At 43.7% G+C, this 26,616-nt stretch overlaps 1 protein-coding gene and 1 pseudogene across 3 annotated transcripts in view; both read left to right on the forward strand.

Moving 5' to 3' along the window:
- LOC125621783 (butyrophilin subfamily 1 member A1) overlaps window positions 1-14,936 on the forward strand; it is a 59,171-nt gene extending 44,235 nt beyond the window's left edge. For 2 of the 3 annotated variants that reach the window (XM_048819080.2, XM_048819079.2), the window contains exons 8-11: window positions 1,062-1,082; window positions 2,888-2,908; window positions 3,021-3,047; window positions 13,637-14,936. In XM_048819080.2, coding sequence (XP_048675037.1) covers window positions 1,062-1,082; window positions 2,888-2,908; window positions 3,021-3,047; window positions 13,637-14,172 — 605 coding nt within the window. In that variant the 3' untranslated portion in view covers window positions 14,173-14,936. The remainder of the gene's footprint in view (window positions 1-1,061; window positions 1,083-2,887; window positions 2,909-3,020; window positions 3,048-13,636) is intronic. The other variant, XM_048819081.2, reaches the window with a different exon arrangement.
- An 8,795-nt stretch (window positions 14,937-23,731) lies between these two features.
- Window positions 23,732-25,248, forward strand: LOC125621493 (uncharacterized; annotated as a pseudogene).
- Window positions 25,249-26,616: the final 1,368 nt, after the last annotated feature.

Raw genomic sequence — 26,616 nt, forward strand, 5'->3', positions numbered from 1 at the left:
AGGCAGCCCTTAATTGGACTCAGGTGTCCCTAGTTGACATGAGGTAACCTGTTCTCAGCTTTCAGGAAAAGGGCCTCTATCATTAGGGCTAACACACTTGCCTTCCCCCACCCTCTTACAGCTGCCCAGCCTGACTTTGTCATACTCTTTAATAATCACAGCGCAGTTACATTAAATTGCAGTCTGAATTATCCCCAGGTACCTGGCAGCATGAGATCTCATCTTTTGCCCTTTTCTTTCTCTAGAGCAGGGGTTCTCAAAACACATGTTTTGGTGTCTTCAGAGTACGGCCACCAACTCTTGCTGGTGGCCGCTATGACAATTTTTCCTAAAATACTTAACTTTAGGAAAAACATAAAATATGAACATATACACATCCAAATCATACTAATTTATTTATATAAGGGGTTTTTTGCAGACTGAATAATAAAAATAATGTACAGTTGTCTCTATTCTTCACTAGACCTAAACAGAATAGAAACACAGATAAGGTGCGCGGCATGTTCTTGTCTTCTTGTTTCTTTTGCTTTTTTGGTTGTATTTTTGTTTTAGACTTGCTAGCTAGTAAGTCTGCTTCTGTGAAAAATTATATTTGTATGTTTGTTAATATAACTTCTCACAGCAGACTTCTTAGCTAGCTGGGAGGCAGTGAAAAGTGATATTAACAAACATATAAATATCACTTTTCACAGCAGACATACTCAGCTCTGGCAAGCTGGCAGGGGATAAATTAAGCCTTGGATGAGGAAGTATGTAGGGAGGCAGTGGGGGCCAGGATCATGTCGTTAATGGGATGACCCAAATATTTTCTATCTGTAGAGCTCAGTTTAGAAGGAAGCCAGTATATTTCAGATAATATTTATTTATCTTGCATCATGGCATTTTGTAAGGATGGGATTTGGTTTAAAAAACAAGACAAAACTGAGGCCCTTTTGGCTATATAGTAACTATAGGCAATGGGAGTAGATCTAAAGAAAGGTTGCGGATTGAATTCATTGTTAATAAAAAATGCAACATTTAAAAAACATTTTTCTCTATATTTCTTTCCTATTTTCTTTTAGAGGAACATCTTGCACAGAAAGGTACGGTTTCTTTGTTCATTTTAATAGGAGAAATCAAAGTTTGCATCAAGTTGCCTATATTATTATTATTATTATTATTTATTATTTGTACTGTGGAAGCACCAAAGGGATCAGGGCCCGATTGTGCTAGGTACTGTACAAACATATAACAAAGAGCTGGTCCATGCCCCAAAGAGCTTACAATTCCAAATATAAGATGTGAGACAACAGGTGGATATAGACAGACCGACGGGGCTCACCAGGGAACAGGGAGACCATTGTGATCAGGGTGATAAGCACCAGTCACAGTTCCCCAGCTGTCAAGTGATTCATAGGCTTCCTGGCAGAGGTGAGTTTTAAGAAGTCTCAAGGTAGCAGCCTCCTACTTCCCAGCTAGCTACTAAGAGATTTTCATATAGACCAGTTAGAGCTGCACAAAGGCAAAACCCACCCACACAAGCCCTTAACAGGAAGCAAACAACAAGTGCAGAGAACTCTCTGAACACTGATGCATCATGGTACCCATTCTTTCTAGTAGCCCCCTGTCCCCTCTAATGGACAGGGAAACACCCTGTGTGTGACACAGTCCTCTGACTCACACTAACCCTTAGCTCTGCCCTCAGCAGAGTTAGCAGGTGCTTGCTCTGGCCCAGTGTATGCTGAGGAAAGGGCGAGGCAGGAGTTAAGCTTTTACATTCTTATGCAGAGTGGATTAATGGGGGGTGGGGGGGTGTTCCTTGCCTGGGGAAGGGGAAATGGAGCTCTCAGCCTGAGCGCAAGGAGGCACTGAGAGATGTGCAGGTTCTGTCTCCACAGCCTCACCCCATCCCTGCTCTGGCCATCTCCCCACACAGCATGGACCAAGTCAGGGGAGCCAGCCCTGTCCCCCAACCTATGTTCCCCTTGCATGTTCCCCCATATGTCCCTTTCATCCCAAGCAAGGGCGGAGAGGCCTAGGCAGCACTGTCATGGGAGCAGGCAGGCATGGAGGGAGGGATGGAGCTGCAGTTGGAGGTGGTGCCGGGGCAGAATCTCCCAGCTCAGCAGCAGAGGCCTCTCCTCCGTCAGAGGAAGGGGCTGGGCTCCCCAGCTCTGCTGTGCCAGCAGACCTGTCTGCTAAGATTCCTCCCCGTGCCCAGGGGGGAGCTCCAGGGGACACCCCACCACTCATCCATGCCCCATCCCTGGTGATTTTCCCCTGCTCAAAAGCATCATCCCTTCCTGACCACAGCACTGGTCTAAGCAGCCTCCCTTAGCTTGTATGAACAGGAGGAAGGGTAGGTGTAGGTATTGCTCTGTCCTTTAATCACTGCTGTGAACATGTTCTTCACTTGTAGTAATAGTTATAAAATTCCTATGAGGTTCACATTGGCCAGGGATAGAGTAACTGGAAAAATTCATAGATTCCAGTGCCAGAAGGGACGACTGTGATCATCTAGTCTGACCTGCATAACACTGGCCAGAAAACTGCCCAAATATTTCCTAGTGCAGGAAAAACATATCATCTTGATTTTAAAATTTTCATTGATGGCGAATGCACGACAATCCTCAGTAAATTGTTCCAGTGGTTAATTATGCTCACTGTTAAGTTTATGGAAATAAGGCGTATTTTTTTTTCATTTCATTAATTTTTAATTGAGCATTTCCAACCTTTCTGACACTCCTTGTTATTATTAGTCTTATTTAAGTATAGTCCCTTATAGTTAAAAAAGATTTAATTTGTGATAAGATCATGGGAACTCTTACAATGTAAACCACCCTTTAAATGTATGCTTGTTTCAATAAACTTTCTTACCATATATCTATTTCTATTGATTTGTTTTTAGAGAAGCTCCAGAATGAACTTCGTAAGTGCCATTCCCACCTTCTCCCAATATAAACTTTATTATAAACTATTTCCCCTTCTGAGGGTCTTGTGCACAGGACAGCTCTCATCTCTCTGTATCTACTTTGTTTCAGAATTGAGAAGAGCTCAAATATATCAAGGTAAATTCAGCTGATATTTTATTCATGTCAAAATTGGGGTGATCTTTGCTGCCTTTCCTTTTGCAATGAACAGGCTCATAGCAAGAGTGACAGGATTCAGATAGTATTTTCAGAGAGATGGGACAGATGTTCTCCTTTGGGTAAAGTGGTGATTAGTGAGAGGGGATTTCCAATCTTTCCGGTCTTACACTGTTCTGACAGGATCATTTCCATTACACTGCTCAATACACTCTGCTGAAGAGCAATTTCCCAGACTCCCTGATTTAACTCTCCATTCCCTTCTAATGGAATATGAGGAAACAAGGAGCATGTTGGTCATCCATGGTGCTGGGGAGTTGGACTCTCTAAGGGATGCGGAGGGTCCCAGGGAATATGGTCATCTATTTTACCTTATATTTAAACATTTGCAATGTACAGTGGATGGGGGATTGCTAATCAGATGTGGAGCCTTTCACTGGTAGGCCACTAGTCTCAATGCCACCAAGTGAGGCTGATTGTAGGGATCATTGTGCAACGAATAACTGGTGACAGTTCAGTTACAAACAATTAATGGCTGTGCTCATTATCCTGAAATATTCATATTCATGGCTGAACGCACCACAGAGACTCACCTGCCCATTACCCTTGGAAATGAATTTTGCATGTGTCAGGTTTGAGGCAGATTGGCAGGATAGTGTAGGAGAATCTTGCACTGCACCTGGACAATTAATACGGAAAGAGCTTTAGCAGCCAGTGTTTAAATGCTTCTCTCCTTCCCAGAACTACATTCATGCAGCACTCTGGCTCAGTATCTGTCAGCAGAGTGTCAAGCGTGCTCAGAAGAGAGGGTGAGTAAAGGAAAGGAGAGTGAGGTGGAGCTCTCAGATGCAGTTTAAGTTGTTACCATCACAGAAAGCACCACATCTTTAGGGTTAAATTTAAATCATGATTCTGGAAAAGGAAACCTCGCAGTCGTAAATTAAAATAACACATGGTGGAAAACCCAGAGAGAGAGAGGAATGAAATGGAGACATAGAGAAAATGTATACCTGAGGCTTCTGAAATGACACCTCACAAGATGCCTCAGCCTCCAGTCAAGACCCCATCCACACAGTCATGGAAATGGAAGGACTCAACAATCTGCCCACAAGAAGGGTGTCTTGGGAGAGGGAAAGCAAAAGGTTAATCTTGATGGAAAGCGTCTCGTGGTTATGAAATAAAAGGAAGTAAGGAAAAAATGACAGGTCAGAAAAGGGCAGTGAAGGATGGTATTTTTAAAAAACTGAAAGTAAAAAAACTGTGGTGTTGATTTTAATTTTTAAAGACATAAAATTTTGATAAATTATAGCCAGATCACTGCTAACACCTCTAGCCAAGGTTGCCAAAGTGTTTCCATTCTAGCATCTGAATTCAGTTGCTTATGAAATGTTCACCTCTAGGACTGAGATGTTCCATTCCCGTCTCTGCCCTAAGGTGATACCTTTTTATAAAAAAAGGTTTCAGCAAAATGGTCCGGCTGGTCTTTAGGAAGAAATTCATTTTCCTGTCCCCAAGAAAGTTAGGTCTTGGTGCCCCAGTCACTCACTCACACACATCCACTGCACAGGTTCCCAAGCAACACTACTACATTAACAACTTGTGTAACTTCACATTCATTCACTAAATGTTAGTCCTGGGCATTAGATGCCTCCTAGAGGAGTCCAGTAGATGAGGTTTCATCTTCTTTCATTTTACGGTACAAAGTGGTAAATAGATGGCAGGAGACTTTTAGGATTCTGTTTGACAGCTCTGGCAGAATTCAACAGCCCCTTGTCGGATTCACTACAAATGTTCTAGAATTAATCTGTGGTGCTGTGAGACCTTGTCTATCAGTGATGAGGCCAATACGACTCTTTGGGAGGATTTTACAGCAGGAGTGAGGTCAGCATGGACTCAGGCTTATAATAAAAATTCAGTTTCAGCCTTACCTATGGAGTGACTAGGGACACTCCCTAATATAGGGAAAAAACAATGTCCTAATGTTTTAAGTGGCTACTGTGTCATTCATTTGTTTCTCATATGATGCACCCATGTCACTCACTCATGACAGACTACGGACTATCGTTCCTATTCCCATGCCAGGTAACTGGGAACCGTGGGCATAACCCACCAGACTTCTCAGGCTGGAGCCCACAAGGGCCTGGCTCTCCTGGGAATGCAGTGAGAGGCAGTGGCAGCCAGAGCAGCAGTGGGTTGGGGGAGCTTCTCCTTCAGCGACTTGGGGCCCTTTAACACTGAGCCACCAGCCAGATTCGAAGCTCAATGAAAGGGGAAAGTAGTAGAGCAATGTGTGGGTATAGTGGGGAAGGTTTTAGCTGCTTTTCAGGGGTTAAAATTTCCCTTAGAGGGAGATACAGGGAAGAGTGAGTCAATGTGGATGATAGAAACCATAAATGATGATAAGTAGATAGAACAGGATATATCCGTGCTGGCAGGGAGAGTGGGGAGCTGCAGTGAATCTCTGCTCGACCCCAGCAGAGCTCCCTGGGGCCCAGGACCAAGAGCCAGAAAACCAGGGAGTGCTCCAGCTGGGACGGGGCCTGTCAAGGTTCCTTCCCCACTCTGAACTCTAGGGTACAGATGTAGGGACCTACATGAAAGACCCCCTAAGCTTATTCTTACCAGCTTAGGTTAAAAACTTCCCCAAGGTACAAACTTTGCCTTGTCCTTGAACCATATGCTGCCACCACCAAGCGTGTTACACAAAGAACAGGGAAAGAGCCCACATGGAGACATCTTCCCCCTCAAAATATCCCCCCAAGCCGTATACCCCCTTTCCTGGGGAAGGCTTGATAGAAATCCTCACCAATTTGTACAGGTGAACACAGACCCAAACCCTTGGATCTTAAAAACAATGAAAAATCAATCAGGTTCTTAAAAGAAGAATTTTAATTAAAGAAAAGGTAAAAGAATCACCTCTGTAAAATCAGGATGGTAAATACCTTACAGGGTAAGCAGATTCAAAACATAGAGAATCTCTCTAGGTAAAACCTTAAGTTACAAAAAGACACAAAAACAGGAATATACATTCCATCCAGCACAGCGTATTTTACCAGCCATTAAACAAAAGGAAATCTAATGCATTTCTAGCTAGATTACTTACTAACTAGCAGAAGTTCTGAGGCTGCATTCCTGATCTGTTCCTGGCAAAAGCATCACACAGACAGACGAACCCTTTGTTCCCTCCCCTCCAGCTTTGAAAATATCTTGTCTCCTCATTGGTCATTTTGGTCAGGGGCCAGCGAGGTTATCTTAGCTTCTTAACCCTTTACAGGTGAAAGGGTTTTGCCTCTGACCAGGAGGGATTTTATAGCACTGTATACTGGTTACTCTTCCCTTTATATTTATGACAGGGCTGGTGGCTTGGAGTAAGTACCAAGAGCCAGTATTCACATGTGGGAGGGGTTCTAAGAACAACTGCTGCCATCAGTTGGGTGGTTCTGAGCTCATTTATTGGTTTAAGAAGAGCTCTCAGTGACCAGGCCAGGTGTAGGGCATAGGCCATTGGTGCCCCCTGACTCTGGACACCTTCCACATGTGTGGAATGCCAGAGGAGGAGTTTGTGAGAAAGACTAGCTGTAAGTGCAGGTCATGGCTGTATGTGGCATCTGTGTTAGTAAACCCCTTTAAAGACTTCAGGAATGATGTGAGCCAGGTGAGCTCGACAGTCACACCGTAGGATGGCCCTAGCAGTTATTACAGCAAGGCCTGTGTAATTACTTCCCTATTTCAGAGTGCCCCATAGCAATGTGAGGGGTTACACTGTGTCCCATCAGAGCGATGAACTGTGACATGGAGTAGAGCACGAACTGACAAGCAGGACATTACAAGGTGCCTGATGGCTGGCAGTTACATGACCCTCGTTTATTACTGGCCACTAACCTGTCTGTTTTATGGCCAAGGCTGCCAGAAGACTCCAGTAAAGTGAAAGGTATTACAGCTGCATGTATCCTGGCTGTTCTAGACTGAATTCACTGTTAACCCTGGTGCTATGAAGAGTAGTTTCAGAGTCAGCAGCTGCTCAAGCCATTCCCCATTGCTCACTGAGCATTGCCTACCTTGTATCACTGGTATGTTTGCCCCTGTGTTGTATTGAAGTCTGGTGCTTAGAGACCAGTGTTCTCCAACTGGTTTTTGAATGTTATAATTCTTGACGTCTGATTTGTTGAAATCAATGGGACTCTTTCTTTTGACTTCAGTGGACTTTGGATCAAGCCCATAGTGGATAAAGATGGACTAGGTGACTTGGTTTATTTCATAGAATCATAGAATATCAGCGTTGGAAGGGACCTCAGGAGGTCATCTAGTCCAACCCTCTGCTCAAAGCAGGACCAATCCCCAATTAAATCATCCCAGCCAGGGCTTTGTCAAGCCTGACCTTAAAAACTTCTAAGGAAGGAGATTCCACCACCTCCCTAGGTAACGCATTCCAGTGTTTCACCACCCTCCTAGTGAAAAAGTTTTTCCTAATATCCAACCTAAACCTCCCCCACTGCAACTTGAGACCATTACTCCTTGTCCTGTCCTCTTCTACCACTGAGAATAGTCTAGAACCATCCTCTCTGGAACCACCTCTCAGGTAGTTGAAAGCAGCTATCAAATCCCCCCTCATTCTTCTCTTCTGCACACTAAACAATCCCAGTTCCCTCAGCCTCTCCTCATAAGTCATGTGTTCCAGTCCCCTAATCATTTTTGTTGCCCTTCGCTGGACTCTCTCCAATTTATCCACATCCTTCTTGTAGTGTGGGGCCCAAAACTGGACACAGTACTCCAATGTCAAATAGAGGGGGACGATCACGTCCCTCGATCTGCTCGCTATGCCCCTACTTATACATCCCAAAATGCCATTGGCCTTCTTGGCAACAAGGGCACACTATTGACTCATATCCAGCTTCTCGTCCACTGTCACCCCTAGGTCCTTTTCCGCAGAACTGCTGCCTAGCCATTCGGTCCCTAGTCTGTAGCTGTGCATTGGGTTCTTCTGTCCTAAGTGCAGGACCCTGCACTTATCCTTATTGAACCTCATCAGATTTCTTTTGGCCCAATCCTCCAATTTGTCTAGGTCCCCCTGTATCCTATCCCTGCCCTCCAGCGTATCTACCACTCCTCCCAGTTTAGTATCATCCGCAAATTTGCTGAGAGTGCAATCCACACCATCCTCCAGATCATTTATGAAGATATTGAACAAAACCGGCCCCAGGACCGACCCCTGGGGCACTCCACTTGACACCGGCTACCAACTAGACATGGAGCCATTGATCACTACCCGTTGAGCCCGACAATCTAGCCAACTTTCTACCCACCTTATAGTGCATTCATCCAGCCCATACTTCTTTAACTTGCTGACAAGAATACTGTGGGAGACCGTGTCAAAAGCTTTGCTAAAGTCAAGAAACAATACATCCACTGCTTTCCCTTCATCCACAGAACCAGTAATCTCATCATAGAAGGCGATTAGATTAGTCAGGCATGACCTTCCCTTGGTGAATCCATGCTGACTGTTCCTGATCACTTTCCTCTCATGTAAGTGCTTCAGGATTGATTCTTTGAGGACATGCTCCATGATTTTTCCGGGGACTGAGGTGAGGTTGACTGGCCTGTAGTTCCCACGATCCTCCTTCTTCCCTTCCCTATTTGTACCTTCAAAAATCCCTTACAAGAAGGTATTAAGGAAACTGAGTAGCCATGTGGAGAGATGTAAAGTTCTGGCACTGAATCAAACTGGCTAACAGATAGAAAGTAAAATGTGAGACAAAAAGGGTCAGTTTTGATACCAGCTTGAAGTTGAGTGTGTACTACAATGTTCCATACTAATACTGGAGTTATTTACTTTTATCAACTTGAGAAAGGGTCCTGGGTATCATTGTGTGTAGCTCAGTGGAAATCTCTTTTTAAAGTGCAGCAATGGTCAAAAAGCAAACAATGTTCACATGCATATGTATGCAATGGAGAATAATATGAAAAATATTTAGCCACTATATAAATCAATTGAATGCTCTTGTGATGCTGATAGGTGTGGGGGATTGAACCTGGGACCTCTGGTGCTTAGTGCGTGAGCCTCTACTGCATGAGCTAAAAGCCACCTGGCTGTTAGCTAAGGCTTGTAGAGCAGACTCATTTTATCTCTCTCTCTCTAAGTGGTCCCAGTGCCACTACATGGGACAGAACACCACACCCAGGAGGTGTGTGGGTTACACTCTCACCTGGATACTATATGCATAGGGCCCTTCATTTTTGGTTTTTATTTTATTTAATTTTTCCCAGGAATTTATTGGTGTTTTAGTACTACAACAACAAAAAGAGGTGAAAATTAGTGGAAAAAACTATTAATAATTTTTCTGGGTAAATATCAGGGTTTATTTTGGTGGACAGAAGGACAGGGGAAAAGAGTATTTGGTAGGTTAATGCTTTGATGAATGGAATTCAATGTGGTTTGCTGCAGACCTAAAACACAACTCAAAACACAATGCCACCTCAGAGTTTAAGAAAACAATACATCTCTAACCCCCAAATAAAACTTTTCATTTGAATAAACATCGTACTGTTGTAGACTTAAAACTATTAGCCTATAAATATTTACATTTAATAATTTGGCCACACCATTTGCAGCGCATACACTCAACTTCATCCTTTCCTACTGTTTTTATTTTTTAAAATTTTGAATACTTCCTTGTGTTCTGAAACCTATTCTGATACAGATTTTCGTTTTCTTCCCATTTTAGTGTGTCATATCTTTAAATTATCTGCTAACAGCTTGAAATGTGTATGTGGTGGGCATGAAATTCATCAGTATGTTCAGATGTGCATGCACTTCAGAGCTTGCGTGAGTGCCTGTTTGTTTATTGTGTGTATCTTTAGACTAGTAAGTAGCTGTGTGACTCATGCCCTCTCACCTGGAGTGCCCTTTACACTGCTTTGCTGCTGTAGCCTCTAGTCTGGGCAACCGACAAGTGGCCTCCAGCATGTAAGTCATTCCCACCTATGTCTGTGTGCACTTGCAAACTGCCAGTCACACTCAGACTCTCACTAGCCCAGGGGTGGCCAAACTGTGAGTTGCGAGCCACATGTGATTCTTTTACTGCTGAAGTGCGGCTCGCAGAGCCCTGCATGTGCCCTCCTCTCCATTCTCCACCTACCAGACTGAGGGTGGGTGCAGAGCTCGGGACCTTTGCCTTGCAGTGGGGTGGTGGGGTAGGGGCTTTAGCCCAGCAGGGAGGGGGGGTCTCGGGGTTTCTGCCCAGTGGGGCACACCTGCCTGGGCTCAGGGCTTCAACAGGAGCAGGGCTGAAGTCCTGAGCCCTGTGAGGCACCTCCTGCGGGGCTGAAGACCCGAGCCCCAGCCCCAGCAGGTGTGCCCCAGCTTTTGAACTTCTGAAGATTGTTGTATGCGGCTTGAAGGGCCAGTAAGTTTGGCCACCCCTGCACTATCCTGAATTACAGGCAGGGTGACCCCAGCCCCCTCCCAGTCCCAGACTTTCCCAAGAAATGTACATTTTATACTGTCCAGCTCTCTCCTGGACAATGCAAGCTTATATAAAGTTTGTCATTTTATTAATAGAAATGTGATCACAATTCTTGTTATGCCAAATGGAGTTCCCAAACACTTCAATTCAAACACACTGGTTTAGATAAAACAAGTTTGTTCATTGCGAAGAGATAGATTTTAAGTGAGTACAAGTAATGAGGCATAAAAATCAGAAATGGTTACAAGAAAAATAAAGATAAAATGCAACTAATGCCTAACTTAACAAACTGTGTTACGTTCACAGCCAAGTTTCTCTCATCTTACTGGGCAAACTTCTTGGCCATGAGCCCCTTTTCTGTGTAATGGCTGCTTCCTTTATTCCTTCTGATGCAGACAACTGATGGACAGCAAATGAGAGAGGAAGAAGAGGAGTGGGTCTTGGGGTGTTTGTCCGCCTTTTGTAGTTCAGTCCCTCCTTTGAAAAACATTCCCAGCTGAGATTCAGGAGACGGAGAGTCCATAGGCGAGGATGTTTCCTGCTCGTTTTTCGTCACCTGTTTGAGGTTTCTTTGTCTACCCTTCCTGCTTGATGACTCTGTTTACTGCTTAAGTGCAAATTAAGCAGATCACACATTGCTTTGTTTAGGACAGACCTGTTTGCCAACTTCTGTTTGGTCAGGACTGTGGTTTGGAATATGCGTTAATAACACCATAAAGTGGAACCTTCTATCTTACATACTTTGTTGCCCCACAAATTTTATCAGGAGAATATTGACCAGAATTTATGAGTTTTCAGAAAATACCTCATAAGGCATACTGTGTACAAATATTATTTCAATAGTGTGCAAGTGAGAAATATAGTGGTACAGACTATCACAGCATCTACTATATATTATCTAATATTATTTTAATTAAACTCACTTTATAGGTAACAATTTACATTTATGAAATAATAGAATTTGGAATTAGAAAATAGAACCCACTAGAACATAAACCCCAACTTTATGCATTCCCTTTTCATTTTCTCAATTTTCAGCCTCTGTAAGCCCAGAGTTTGGAGGAAAATTTCTTAGGATGTTTAGTTAACCCTTGAGCAATCCTCTTGTGCAGTCTTTGTTTACTGTTTTGAGTTCCAGCTTAAATATCAATATGTATTCCTTAGTGTGATGTGGTGCCTTCTTGATTGAACAGTTATCCCTCTGCTCCTTTCTGGCTTACAGTTCCTTTGTTCTCTGACAATTTTTCTATTCCTTTCACTTCATCTTATATACCTCAGCATGCTGTCCAGATGTTTTATTTTACAGTCCTTACTATTTTTTCATTTTCACTACAACTCTTTTCCTCCTTATTTCTTAAGTCTTTAATTATAGTTTATCTTTTGTTGCAGTTTATTTTATTCCCATTTCATTCTTGCTTTACTTAATAGTTTTCTAACAGTGTTTTTCTAATAATTTCTTAGATTACATCAAGACTCTAGTTATTTTGCCTCTTGTTTAATTTCACTATTCTTCCTTTAACGTTTCCACTTTTCCCCTTATACCACTGCCTTTTTTCTTTCAAAGTACTGTCCCTTTTGTCACTGTTCCTACTATTTCTGTCTGTCCTGTCCCCCCTGAACTGGATTTTCTCCCTTCCAGCTCTGTTCCTGGAAACCCTCTGATGACGCAACTCGCCCACTGGGGTCTGTATCCACTGGCTCCCCACTTACTGTGTCCCTTCTTTTCTGGTGTTGGTTGCTGACTCTTCCGCTACTGGCCTCTCTCTCGCCCAGTACTGGGCAGTTTCCTCCAGACTCCACCAGCCATTTTTGCTGCTGCCCATTTAGCCTGCACTCAGCATTGTCATCCCCCTCCCCCTTTTCCTTCCCCACAACCCATCCCAGCTCCAGCTCACCCCTTTTCAGTTGCCCTGCAATCCTTGGAGTTCTTTTGAGTCTCCCCAGAACAGTTATTTTGGGCTCCCCTCTTTTTTTAAAAAAGAAATTCTAAACCCAATGAAACTGCCTCCGAGCTGCCAACCTGTGTTGCTCCCATCACTCCTTTGACACAACAGTGTCCAATAAAGGTGGGGCAGAGAGTAGGCTGAGTGGGATACAGGGTGTATTGGGGCAAGAGGGAGGCTGGGGGCGGGGTGCAGAGGACAATGGTGGGGAGGGAGATGGAGGGGATTGAATGGCAGCTGAGGAAGGGGGGGGGGAGAGTCCCTTTCCAGCAGCCAAGGAAGATAGTGTTGCCAGTTTTCGCCCACTGATCAAGACTCACAGGATTTTGGCATCTGCAGGGGGAGCTTTTATGATGACACAAGAAGTTCCTCTCGTCCTGTCATTTTCAGGGCAGGCATGCAGCCAAAGCTCTGGGCAAGAGCTGAGGACACAGCTCTGCCTTGCCATACAGGAAAGAGGAGAGTGGGGAGTCAGGGTCGTGGTGCTGCTGGCACCTGGAGAGAGGAGTCCCAGGGCAGGCGAGTGGGGAACTCAGAGGAAGTAGTGCAGCTGGGTTCCAGTCCTAGGGCAGTGGGAGACGGAAGTGTTGCTGCTGGGTCATGATAGCACAACAGTGAAAAACAAACCAACTAAAAAACACACAACCCTAGACTAAAAAACAATACTTGATTTTAAGAAAGTCTCATGAGTTGAGGGTCTGGCGCCTGATTTTTGATGTCTTGAGGCTGGCAATACTGCTCGCATGTTAGCACATTCTCTAACAGTGACTGATTTAGTAGGGAAGACAAGCCCTCCCAGGGCACGGCAAGAGGCGTTTCTCTGCAGTGGCGTTCTCTTCCTTTGTTCCCTATTATCACTTTCTATATAATCTGATGGGAAAACATAGTAAAGCTGGTTCATCTCTCTGGAGAGGCTGAGGGACAGATAGGGAAGATTTTGAATCTCAGGCCTGAATCAGTTGATGCTTTTACTCTGCCAGTAGAATGAATCATTCTGGCACTTTCCTGAGCTTTTTGATCTATTCCCTGTTCAGAGCTGGGTAAACTGGAGGAAGAAGAGTCACTAATTTGCTGACAGCTCAGACAGATTATGTCACAGAAGTGAATACAACCTTGCCTAGAGCCAAGATCTGCCTCTAAAACTCTGATTTTTCTCTCTCTGCAGCCAGCGTGATTCTGGATCCAATCACTGCTCATCCTGATCTCATCCTGTCTGAGGATCAGAAATGTGTAACAAAAGGAGATACAGCACAGAATGTGCCAGACAATCCTGAGAGATTTGATTCTTCTGTGTGTGTCCTGGGTTCTGAAGGTTTCACATCAGGGATACATTACTGGGAGGTGGAAGTGGGGAATGGTGGTGACTGGTGGGTTGTAGGGGTTGCCAGAGAGTCTATAAGGAGGAAGGGATGGCTCAATTTTAGACCAGTGGAGAAGATCTGGGCTGTGGAGTGTGACTGGGGTAAATACCAAGCTCTTGACTCCTCTGTGATCCATCTGCCCCTGAATGAGCGACTTGGGAAAATTGGGGTTTCTCTGAACTTTGAAGAGCACCATGTAGCATTTTATGATACTGATAACATGGTGGCAATATATACTTTCAAAGAGGTCTCTTTCTCTGATGAGAAAATCTTTCCTTTCTTCTGTGTCTGGAGAACTCCAGGAAAATATATCAAACTGTGTGACCGAGAAAAGAGGTAGCCCTACATTTTCAAGTGTCCATTATTTTTTGTGCCAGCTCTCAAAATTAGTGGGCACTTGTGAAAATTTAAAGCAAATTACTTCTCTGTGCCCAGAATTTTGTACCTTTCAAAACTAGAAAGCATGAATGGTTGGGAGAAAATGTCAATGGCACAGCATTTACCCAAGCTATTTTTCTGACCTCTAGTATTCTGGAGGCCAAATGTGATAAATGAAGGCGGGTGGGGGGGGGGGGCAGGGGGCGAGAGCTCCCTTTTATGAACACATAGCCAGCCAGTTAGCTGAAAATTCCTCTTAGTAGCTGTTCTCTGCTTGCTTTACCTGTAAAGGGTTAAAAAGTCCCCTAGGTAAAAAAAAAGAAAAGAAAAGGAGTGGGCACCTGACCAAAAGAGCCACTGGGAAGGCTAGAACTTTTTAAAATTGGGAAAGAACTTTCTCTTTGTCATTCTCTGGGCTGCAGGGACATGGAGCAGCAATGCTCTAAGCAGGAGTGCTGTGTAAGGTTTGAACCAGGTATGAAAAAGTATCTTCCATACCTAGAAGGAATCATTTGATAGGGAATGTTTAGATAAACGCAGTCAGGTTTATTTCTTTATTTTGCCTTGTAGATCTCCCCAGATGCTTTTGTTTGCTTGTAACCTTTAAGCTGAACCCTATTTTGGGTGCTTAATTTTTGGAATTCCTCTTAAAATCTAGCAAAAGCCTAAGTTCCAGATGTATTTTCTTTCTTTTTTTAATAAAGTTTACTTTTTTTAAGAACAGGATTTGGATTGTTGGGTCCTAAGAGCTTTGTGCCTATGCTGTTTGATTAGCTGATAGCAACAGCTAATTTCCTTTGTTTTCTTCTCAGCTCTCCCCGGAGGTGGGGTGAAAGGGCTTGAGGGTACCCCACAGTGGGGAATTCCCAAGTGCTCCTTCCTGGGTCCAAGGGATTTTTTTTTGCATTTGGGTGGTGGCAGCATTTATCAAGCCAAAGTCAGAGAAAAGCTGTAACCTTGAGAGTTTAATACAAGCCTGGAGTGGCAAGTATTAACTTTTAGAATCCTTGTGGGCCCCCACCTTCTGCACTTGAAGTGCCAGAGTGGGAATTCAGCCTTGACACCAAGTCTACACAGGGTCTGAATGAACTCTCCCCTGTCCCCTCTCCTATTGATGGGCTGGCAGAAAAGAAATCAGGAACAGACCGTGTTTGCATAGACACACCTACTCTGCCTAGGTGTACACCATGATTGAGCTTCTTTCCCAAAATGATCAATTATGGCTGGTTTGGGGTTATAAATGACTTTAGTACTTGAATACAGGGGTGATTAAATGTTGTTATCCTGATTGTATGGGTAAAGGACAGCAGAACTGTTCATAGCATGCCCTGACTGAGGTTTCATTTAGGGTGACCCCACACACACTAAACAGAGTTAGGGTTGCTAAATCCCAGTGAAAGGGAAAGAGGGTGGGGACAGGAGATTGTATCTGGTTGTATGGGTGCTGCCTAAAGAGTCCTAGACACCATTCAACTTTCACTACAGAGCTGGAGAGGTAATCCCAAAGGCAAGGGGAAATAAGGTGGGATAGTAAAATGCAGTGTAGATAGGTCATGGAGAGAGGAATCTGGGAAAGGGAGAAGATAGGGATTGACTTTTTTTTCTGGATAAATGCTGATAACTGCAAAGTAACGCACATTGAAAAATGTAATCCCAGCTATGCAAAATGATGGAATCTAAATTAGTTCCTTTTCCTTGTGATGCCACATGATTGGAACATGACCATTTATATCATTAATATTGCCACTATTATACAATCAACAAATCTTGTACAAAGTATGTCATGTATGGTATCAATGGAAAAGTTACCATCTATCAAATATCACTATCCTGTTTGTATGCACATATCATTTTTGTATCTGAAGTTATGAATATTGACTATATACCTATTTTTTAAATGTGTTTGTTTCTGGGGAAACACCTACAAGGTTGTTTGCACCAATCTAGCCAGCACTAAAATCTTGGGATTAGAAGAACCCTTTATTTGATTAGATTGTTTTTAAATAACCACTCATCATTAAGTCTAGTGTCTGAGTGATGAAACAAGGGTTTGGATACCTAAAGAGACTATATTTCTGACTTCTTGTTAACCAGTGTGATGAGACAGAAGTTTATTCTTCCATAGGATATGCCAAGTCAGTCACAAAAATAATCAGCAGTTTGGGGTGGGTCTGCCCCATTTCTCGGCAGTTTGTTCTGAATTTTGTATTTTCAGCTGTGACCCACTGAAGGACAGTGACATTTGGCATACTTTTTGCAAGATTCACAGAAACAGGTCAATTAAGCTTTGGATCAGAACGCCACACTATTCAAACATTTTAATGGTTAAAGAGTAATTACAATGAGTGAGCAATGACCATATGAGGGTCTTGACATAAAAAACCCTGGAAGGTTTATGCTCACAAAAGGGGTTATCCTTTAGGAAGAAAATTACTGATCAAGAACTGAAAAATCTGTTCGTGGCCAATGATCAGAAAGCAGGGGCTCCACTCTCACCTGCCCCAAATGCAGCTGCTGAAGCAGAAGCAGTGGGAATGCTAGCAGCGCAAAATGAACAACAATTTGAACATGAACAAAAACGGGCAGATCTTCAATTGCAGGAAAAGCAAAAGATAAGAAGCTCATCAAAGGTGGATGGAACAGATGGCTGCTGAGAAAAGGGCTCATCAAAAACAGCTAGAAGCTGCCAGCCTTCAGCTCCAAGTCTTGGAAAAGGAAAAGAATCTGCCACAGCCTGAAACTCCATCTGCCCTCCACAATAGCAAAAATTGGGAAAGGACTTGTCCCGTTTACAAAGATACTGAAGACATGGAGGAATTTTTGTCTACCTTTGAACATCTATCCAGTTTTCACAAGGACTCAGATGAACAATGAATGCCTGTCCTGCTAACCAGGTTGACTGGAAAAGCCAGAGTGGTATTGAATGAATTAAGAGCGCAAGAAGCATTAGATTATGTGCTCTTTAAAGATCCCGTGTTAAAGTGATTCAAGGTCACTCCTGAATCTTACAGGGTAAAGTTTAGACATTTTAAAATGTCTAATGACTGTACTTTTGTGGAATGTGCTCATAAATTAGTGGCTTTTGTTAAAAAAAGAAAAGGAGTACTTGTGGCACCTTAGAGACTAACCAATTTATTTGAGCATGAGCTTTCGTGAGCTACAGCTCACTTCATCAGATGTCTGTAGCTCACGAAAGCTCATGCTCAAATAAATTGGTTAGTCTCTAAGGTGCCACAAGTACTCCTTTTCTTTTTGCGAATACAGACTAACACGGCTGTTCCTCTGAAACCTTTTGTTAAAAAGTGGGTTGTGGGAGCAAAGGCTCATGGGAAGTTTGAGACATTTTTGGATTTAATCACTTTGGAACAATTTTTGGGCATTGTAAAATATTCAGCTATTTATCAGCTATTCAGCTATTCTATTATGTCATAATCTGATCTGAGTAAATGTGATAGGACACCTCATATTATGCACTACTCCTAGTGACACTCTCCAATGGATCCCCATCCTCCACCCACCGTGAGGTAGGTAGGAGCGGATCATTATTATCCCTGCTTGAAAAAGGGAGAAGCTAAGGCTGAGAAAGGAGAATTGACTTGTCTTAGGTCACACAGCCAGTCAGTGGCAGAGTTGGGAATAGGACCCAAGAGCCCTAATTTTCAAACTAACCATCGTATCTTGAATTTCATACATTGAATGACCTGAATAAAGTGCTCTCAGATGAGATCCAGACCAACAACAGTGCACAGTAATTATTCAGCAAGTATTTTAGGAGAACTGGAATGTTAGAGAGAATCATGAACTGTTCAGAGACAATTAATGCAGAGAAGCAGCAAAATTCGTCAAACATATGACTGGTTAGGACTTATTTACTTGGTCTTAAAAGAGAACAACAAGGACCAATCAGGGTAGAGACTGAGGACGGGAGGCTGAGGGTTCTCACCAGAGAGCCCAAAGGATGGCCCAGGTCACTGGTGGGGATCACTGCCCAAGCCCTATTTCAGCCCCACATTTTTGGGAGTACCTCCCACAATGGGAGCTGCAGAGCACTCCCCCGCGACACACACACACACACACCCCTCCTGGTGTTGGGAGGGGAACAGGAGAAAGGACAAAAGAAGCAAGAGAAGAAGAGAAAGGAGGGAGGGATGGATGGAGGAAAAGGTGAAACAAAAAGGACAAACCCTAGTGTCCCCAGTGATTCTAAAGGACAAAATTCTAGGTGCAGAAAAAAATTCTGCCTCCTTAAGCTCATGTTTTCCACACCTAGAATTCAACTGTCACCAGATGGATCAGACTGAACAGGTTTCAAACCTCGAGGAGGCTCTTACCTTCTAAACAGGGATGTCTGTTTTCTAGTAAAATCAGTAAAAGGAAAGGAGAAAACTCGAAAGAGGTTCCTCCTTGCACTCAAGTACATGAACCCTAATACTCTCTCAATCCTCAAAGAGAGACCTCAAGAAGGAGACTTGCTGAAGCAAAGCCACAGGGGTCTCTGAGGTTTCCCTGGCCCCTCACCCCTGTCCTGCCTGGCTGATGTCAGCATCTCTCTGTGAGGTCACCACCTCCCCACCACCTTTGACCAATAGTCTGAGGTCCTGCAAAAGGCCTTTGTGATCTCACTGCCACACTCCTCCCTTGCTGTGCTAATGTCCTGCCGCTGGCCAGGCACTTTGGAGGTTTGAGCTGCTCCCTGTGGACCACCCCACTCAATAAGTGTTCATTCTAGGAAGCAAGCCGGCTAGACAGTAAAACATCACACGCTGCTCCCCATGCTACACTCAGTTTTTCAGAAATTATCAGACTTTATGGCCAGAAGAGACCCTTAGAGCATCTAATCTGACCCCCTGCGTATCACAGGCCTCCGGTATGACACAATAGCTACTTTTTGGGCAAACACATTCCAGAAAGGCATCTAGTCTTCATTAAATGACATCAAGAGATGGAGAATCCACCACTTTCCTTGGTAGCTTGTTCCTGTGGTGAATCATCCTCGCTGTTGAATATTTGTGCCTTATTTGTAATATGAATTTTTCTCTTTTCACCTTCCAGCCATTGGGTCTTGTTATGCCTTTCTCTGCTAGATTAAAGAGCCCTTTAATACCCAATATTTTCTCTCCATTAGGGCACTTCAACACTTCAATGAAGCCACCTTTCAGTCTTCTTTTGATAAGCTGAACAAGTTGAGCTCTTTCAATAGCTCACTAGAAGGCATTTTTCTCCAGCCCTCAGAACATTTGGTGGCTCTTTGCTGCCCCAGCTCCAATTTCACAACATCTTTGTCAAATGAGGACACCAAAACCGGAGGCAGTATTCCAATATCAGCCTCACTGTGACGTTATTGACATCATCTGTAACTGGATGATGTCCACTGTTGCGACCACTGTTATATATTTGCAGCCAATATTGTATAAAGATTGTTGTGTAAGGGGTCTATGGAGAGGTTATGATTGGCTGATTATAATTATGCTATCTGTATATGTGTATCATTTTTGTAGCTGAAGTTATGAATATTGTGGGGGGGGGGTTCAGAGCTGGGGTTTGGGGGCGATATTTATTTGGGGGGTCCATGTTCAGAGCTGGCACTCTGGGTATGTTGAGTGACTGGAGCTGGGGGCAATGTCTGAAATTTAATATTTTGTGTATGTCTATAGGAGTGGTTCTCAACCTTTCCAGGCTACTGAACCCTTTTCAGGAGTCTGATTTGTCTTGTGTACCCCTAAGTTTCACCTCACTTAAAAACTACTTGCTTACAAAATCAGACCTAAAGATATAAAAGTGTCACACAGCACACGATTACTGAAAAATTGCTTCCTTTCTCATTTTTACCAAATAATTATAAAATAAATCAATTTGGAATATAAATATTGTATTTACTTTTCTGTGTATAGTATATAGAGCAGTATAAATAAGTCACGGTCTGTATGAAATTTTCGTTTGTACTGACTTTGCTAGGGCTTATAATATAGTCTGTTGTGAAACGAGGCAAATATCTAGATAAGTTGATGTACCCCCTGGAATACCTCTGCATACCCCCAGGGATAGGTGTACCCCTGGTTGAGAACCACTGCCTATAGTGTGGGGGATATTTGCAGCTGGGGGTTGGGCATCTGGCAACAAGGTGGGTTCTGTTTTTATTCGTTTCCCTTTTCACACTGAGATTTTCCTGGGATCACAGTGCCTGGAGTGATATGGCAACCGCAGGGACCCTCCTGCTTGCCTCAGCCAGGAAACCATCCCCACTGGAATCCAGGGAGGAGGCCGGGGTCAAGCACATGGAGGGTACCATGATGCTCTTGGGGAACATTTGCCTGTGCATGAGCCTTGTCTGTGAACTGACCCAGAGAGACCCTGCCCAGGGGCTGCTCAGATATTATAGTGGCTGGGATTTCTCTGGAGTGCCTAGGGAAGATGGGGAGAGAGGAGAGAAAATGTGGGCTGACTGGGTGGAGATTTTTGGCTCAGTGCAAGTTGATGAAGTTTTTGTGCTGTTGCCATTTGTCCCTGTCCTGGGCCCTCCATCCTTCTTGTTCTAAGTGAACTTTCCCATCATGCACCACTAGGGACCCTGGGTTCTAGCCAATATCCCCCCCCATCTGCTGGGAGGCACATGTAAGATATTCCCCTGGTTACCTTGCCACTCTCTCCCTGTAACTGCAGAAACAGACAGAAGCCAAGAGGCAGAAAATCATCCAGGAGTGGAAGAAGCTATGTGGGTTTCTGCAAGAGCAGCTTTCTGCTGTCCTAGCTGAAAAAGCAAGACAGTGATAAATTTGTGACTAGTAATAAAAGTAGCTAAGGGAGAGGGCCTCAGGTAAAGGAATTTTTAAAAAGTTGTCCAAAGCTGCTAAGGTGGCCTGGATGAATGGGCGATTTTTTATTTTTGGTGACTTACATTTCTCTGTAACCTACATTTACTATCAATAGCTATATTTGGGATCTTGTCTTGTTCGAGTTTTACCCAGCGTTTGGATGGTCTATTATTAATGCAATTGATCATGTCTTTCAATTGTGATGCATAATAATAATAAGCCAAATTAGGGAAAGCTAGTCCACCCAACTGTGTAGGTTTATTCAGTACTTTAGAACTCCCACTTTGTCTTGTATGTTTCCGTATGAATTTTAATAGTGCATCCTGCCATGTTTTTAAAACATGTCACAGATACCAACTGGGATGTACTGAAACACATTCGTCTTTTACAAGGCTACCCTACCTAGCCAAGAAATGTAATATTTGTTCAATTCGTCCAACTCTTCTGTTGTTGTTTTTTCCCACAGTGGAGGGTTGTTTGCCTTAAAAAAAGTTTTTATTGTCTCTATACAATATTTATTCCTAAATATTTTAAATAGAACTTTACCCATTTAAATTTATGTGGCTGACAGAAGTTTGCTTTGACCCTTTCAGGAATATTAATTCCTAAAATTTCAGATTTATCGTAGTTTATTTTGAAGCCTGACACCTGCCCAAATTCCAAAGTCAATTCTGTTCTATCATTTTTAATGATGCTTCTGGATCCTACAAATATAACAAGATATCAGCATACAAAGCTATTTTTGTGTTCTAATCCAGAAGACATTTTGATGCTTTTTACCAAGAGGTTGTTTCTTCCATTTATGGCAAATGGCTCCATTGCTGGAGCAAACAAGGTGAATAAGGGACAATTCTGTCCCTTGCCCCTAGACAAATTAAAAGTTGGGGATTGATGATCATTAGCCAAGGCAGCCGCGCGAGGATGAGTATACAGGGCCAATATGCCTGTAGAAAACTCATTTCCAAAACCATACCTTACCAAATATGTGTGATGTATTCCCCTCCAGCCAGTTGAATGCTTTCTCACCATCCAAACAAAGCAGCACAGAGGAAAAATCACTAGAATTAACATTATAAATGAAGGCTAGATTTATAGATTTATATTAGACCTAATTTCTGATGCACCGATTTTGGTTAATTGATTTCTGGTCTCACACTGCTGTTGTTTGCTGGGCATGATTTTAACACAGTCCTTGAGTTATATCAGTAACCTTTTTTGTTTGGACTAAGTCAGTCTTCCTGTCTCTCTCTTGCATCTTTTCCCATCAATGTTTGTTATTATAGGTTACTGTGACATTTTATGAACTTTCACTCACCCTTCATGGTCAAGCTCACAATTAGGGTAAATTATCACAACAGGGGATGACATGTGCCAGCACGTTGCACAGGAATAAGCTTTCGCGTTGGGCAGTGGCATGTCCCAGCTGCTTCAGAACCATCCAATAGTCACAGTAACAAGACCTGTAACTTCATACACATTTTCAAATATCAATAACAAAGGCCCTACCAATTTCCAATGGCCATGAAAAACGTGTCACACAGACTGTGAAATAAGCCCTTCCCTATGAAATTCAATCTTTCCCTGCTGCTTGGAGCACTCCAGCCAGGGGACTCCTAGCTCCAGCTGGGCTGGGGAGGGACAGGACTTGTTCATCCCCTGAACAACGGCTCTTGGGCGGAGCTCAGACCCACCTCCACCTCCAGGAACCTCCTGTGGCAGGAAGCTCCACGATTTCTACATTCAGAGTTCAGCTCTGAAGGCAGCACAGAAGTGAGGGTGGCAATCCGTGAACCCCCTACAACAGGTTTGCAACCCCCCTATACAATTCCCAAGGCCCCCACAGTTACAACACCGTGAAATTTCAGATTTAAACATCTGAAAACATTAAATTTACCAATTTGGTAGGGCCCTATCAATAACTTCTTCAAATTAAGAGGCAGATACACCATGTGAGAGTGGGTTTTGTTTAATATAAATTGTTATAAAATTCAATCTCACTTATTTTGTTGACATTTTTTAAAAATTAAACTTGCATTGATGAGTTGTTGTTGTTGTTGTTTTTTAAATCTTGGCCTTTTGAATAAGAAATTGGGAATAAGGAACCAACCTTAACCTGTGGAATATTCTTTGCATTAATAATTCACCCTCATCTCACTTGTTTACTTTCTCCTGGAACAGGATTTCGTCTTCACAAATCTGACATGATCTCCAGGATGGAACAAGGGGAAATGCTGTGGGTCCTAGATCACCGGGGCTTCAAGGAGAGGGAGACCTTGAGAGGTACCTGTGCAGATGAGGAGTCCTTTAAAGCAACTCAGAAACAATTCTTGAATGACAGAAACAGCTTGGATTCCCAAAAACACCAAGTTAGCTGCCCCACTTCTGGATTGTATCCAGCAGGTGTGGTATCCTCATGGCAGATGTCACTCATGTCTTCACACCCACCATCGCTGACACCTGGCAGTACCTCCCTTCCACCTGAGATAGGATGTGGAGGTGCCATCCTCTCTATTCTCTGGGAAAAAATTATGGAGTTTGATTTTTTTTTAATCTCCCAACAGTTCATTTCATTTGTGTCTCCCGGCCACACACACCACCCCATTTGCTCTGCCCCTTTCTGAGGTTTCCCTTCCTCCCTTTCCCCACCCTCCTGGCACAGGAAATGACTCACGCCTGGAATCTCTTTCTATCCCAGCCAGTGATGGCATGATGAGAAAGTACGAGGAGGAGAATCCCCAGCAGGAAGGTCCTGAGCAAGTGGAACAATACTGGACATTACTGGAAAGATCTCAAGGGAATGTGTCCTTGAGTCCCGAGCAGGAAGCAGCTTGTGAGAATGAGCACAGGCCAGAGAACCATCAGGGTAACTTCCCAGTGAAGGAAGTAGATAAATCTGTTCATTATGGGGGAGGTTGCAAGGACCTTGAGAGAACAACAGTCCAGCAGAGAATCTCCATGGGAGAGAGAAAAACCACATACACTGAGTGAGGGAAAAGCTTCAAATGGAAATCAGACCTAACTAGACATGAGAGAATCTACACAGGAGAGAGATCCTATAACTGTCCCTACTGTGGGGAAAGCTTCAGCAATAGCTCAGCTCTTACTTTACATCAGAAAACCCACACAGGAGAGAGACCGTATAAGTGCCTCAACTGTGGGGGAAAAACTTCACTCGCAGCTCACACCTCACTGAACATCAGAGAGTCCACATAGGAGAGAAATCCTATAAATGTCCCGACTGCGGGAGAAGCTTCAGTGTGAACTCAGCCCTCATTCAACATCAGAGTGTGCACACAGGACAGAAACCTTATAAATGCCCTGACTGCGAGAAAAGCTTCAATGTGAGTTCATCGCTTAATACACATCGGAGAATCCATACGAGTGAGAGACCCTATAGATGCCCTGACTGCAGGAAAAGCTTCAAGAAGAGATCAAACCTTATTAACCAGGAGAGAATCCATACAGGAGAGAGACCCTCTAAATTCCCAGACTGTGGGAAAAGCTTCAACCAGATCTCAGTCCTTCTTTTACATCAGAGACTCCACACAGAAGAGAGACCCTATAAATGCCCTGATTGTGGGGAAAACTTCCATGTGAGCTCAGCCCTCATTAGACATCGGAGAATTCACACAGGTGAGAAACCCTATAAATGCCTTGAATGTGGGAAAAGCTTCAATGTGATTTCATCCCTTATCACACATCAAAGAATCCATAAGGAAGAGAGACCCTATAAATGCTCCAGCTGTGGGAAAATCTTCAATATGAGCTCATCCCTGATTAGACAACAGAGAACGCACACAGAAGAGAGACCCTATAAATGCACCAACTGTGGGAAAAGCTTCACTCAGAGCTCATACCTTATTAAACATCAAAGAATCCACATAGCAGAGACACCTATAAATGCCCCAGTCAGTAGCCATAGTAAAAATAAGCCATTTCCTGATTTTCCTCCTACATCAGTGACATTTGGTTCCCAAGTGTCTGGCTTCCCCTCTCTCTGGGGTGAGGATACAGCAGCAGACAAACCTGAACTGATGAGTGACTCTGGTTCTGTCTGTCTAGCACACCCCAGGCAGAGCAGAATACCTAATCCACTTTGTCTCACTGCTGCAGCTCCAGCAGCTGAGCGGATGTGCCTCTCCGCCTTCTACCTGATGGGCAAAGGAAGAGAAGAGAACTCCTCTGGAAATTCCCTCTCTCCTTCCCTGCCCTTTCGTGGAGATTAGCAGAAGAAAACTTGGGCCCCGTATTCACTCTAGAGACCTGTCTCCATCTCTCTTCTTCCACCAGCCCATGGGCTCGGCTCCCACACTTAACTGGAGTTGTTCCCTGCTGTGGGGTGTCCCTGAGGGCTGGTAACCCCTTCTCTCCCGAAATCCCCCAGGGTGCTTGGTTCTCAGGGGATCAGATGTTAATAGACCAGGAGGGATGGATGATGGGCAGGGAATGGAGGAGTTTAATGTTTGGGGCTGATGGAGATGGGAACCAGAAGCAGTCAGATGCAGGGTGTTGGGGTATCCAGTGTGTGGGGATCATGGAATAAGAAGGTGGGAAGGGATGGGATTAGGAAGGTACTTCTCCTATAATTCAGCCCCTCTGCCCCTTTCCCTGTCCTTTCAATATTAAGAAAGCATCACTGAGAGGGACACAAGAACTAGGGGTCACCAAATGAAATGAATAGGCAGCAGGTTTAAAACAAACAAAAGGAAGTATTTCTTCACACAACACACAGTCAGTCTGTGGAACTCTTTTCCAGCAGATGTTGTGAAGGCCAAGACTATCACAGGGTTCAAAAAAGAACTAGATAAATTCATGGAGGATAGATTCATCAATGGCTATTAGCCAGGATGGACAGGGATGGTATCCCTAGCCTCTGTTGGCCAGAAGCTGGGAATGGGCAACAGGAGATGGATCACTTGATGATTGACTGTTCTGTTCATTCCCTCTGGGGCTCCTGGCATTGGCCACTCTCAGAAGACAGGATACTGGGCTGGATGGACCTTTGGTCTGACCCAGTATGCTTGTTCTTATATGATTTCCAAAGAGACACATGGGCCAGGCCCACCTCAGCTTAGCCTCCAAAGGTTTGTCTAGAGTAAGAAAAGTGGTGTGGGTTAGCTCGCATGTTTCCCTCTGATCCTGACCAAACTCCAGAACTTTTCCTATCGTAGAGCATCCCTGAGCATCTCCTCTATATTGTTGCCTTGTTAGCAGAGTGACTGAGTCGCTCTTAAGATTAAGTATGCTCTTTCAGGACAGAGTGACTCATTCCCAGTTATTCTCACATTGATCTGAATTACTTTTTGTACCCTTTCTTCTATTTCCAAGATGTTTAAATATAACACAGAGTAGGAGCAGGGCTACATAAATATGTTGTTTCAGAATCTGTGATACCTGAAGGTGTTGGGCTGAGTCAAAGGGATTCCATTCTTCCCCCAGTGGCACTGTGATTCTCCTTTTTCCCCAGCAGCATTAAACTCTATGGCTCAGACAGAAGCTATCTTATCTCAGTGCTACCCCTTCACCTCCCAAAGGGTCACATTCCCCAGTGTCCTCAGCTTTCCATGCTTAGGAATCACACTTGGATTTCTCTG

Source organism: Caretta caretta, chromosome 14 (assembly GCF_965140235.1).
Source record: "Caretta caretta isolate rCarCar2 chromosome 14, rCarCar1.hap1, whole genome shotgun sequence".
In the NCBI taxonomy this organism is placed as follows: Eukaryota; Metazoa; Chordata; order Testudines; family Cheloniidae; genus Caretta; species Caretta caretta.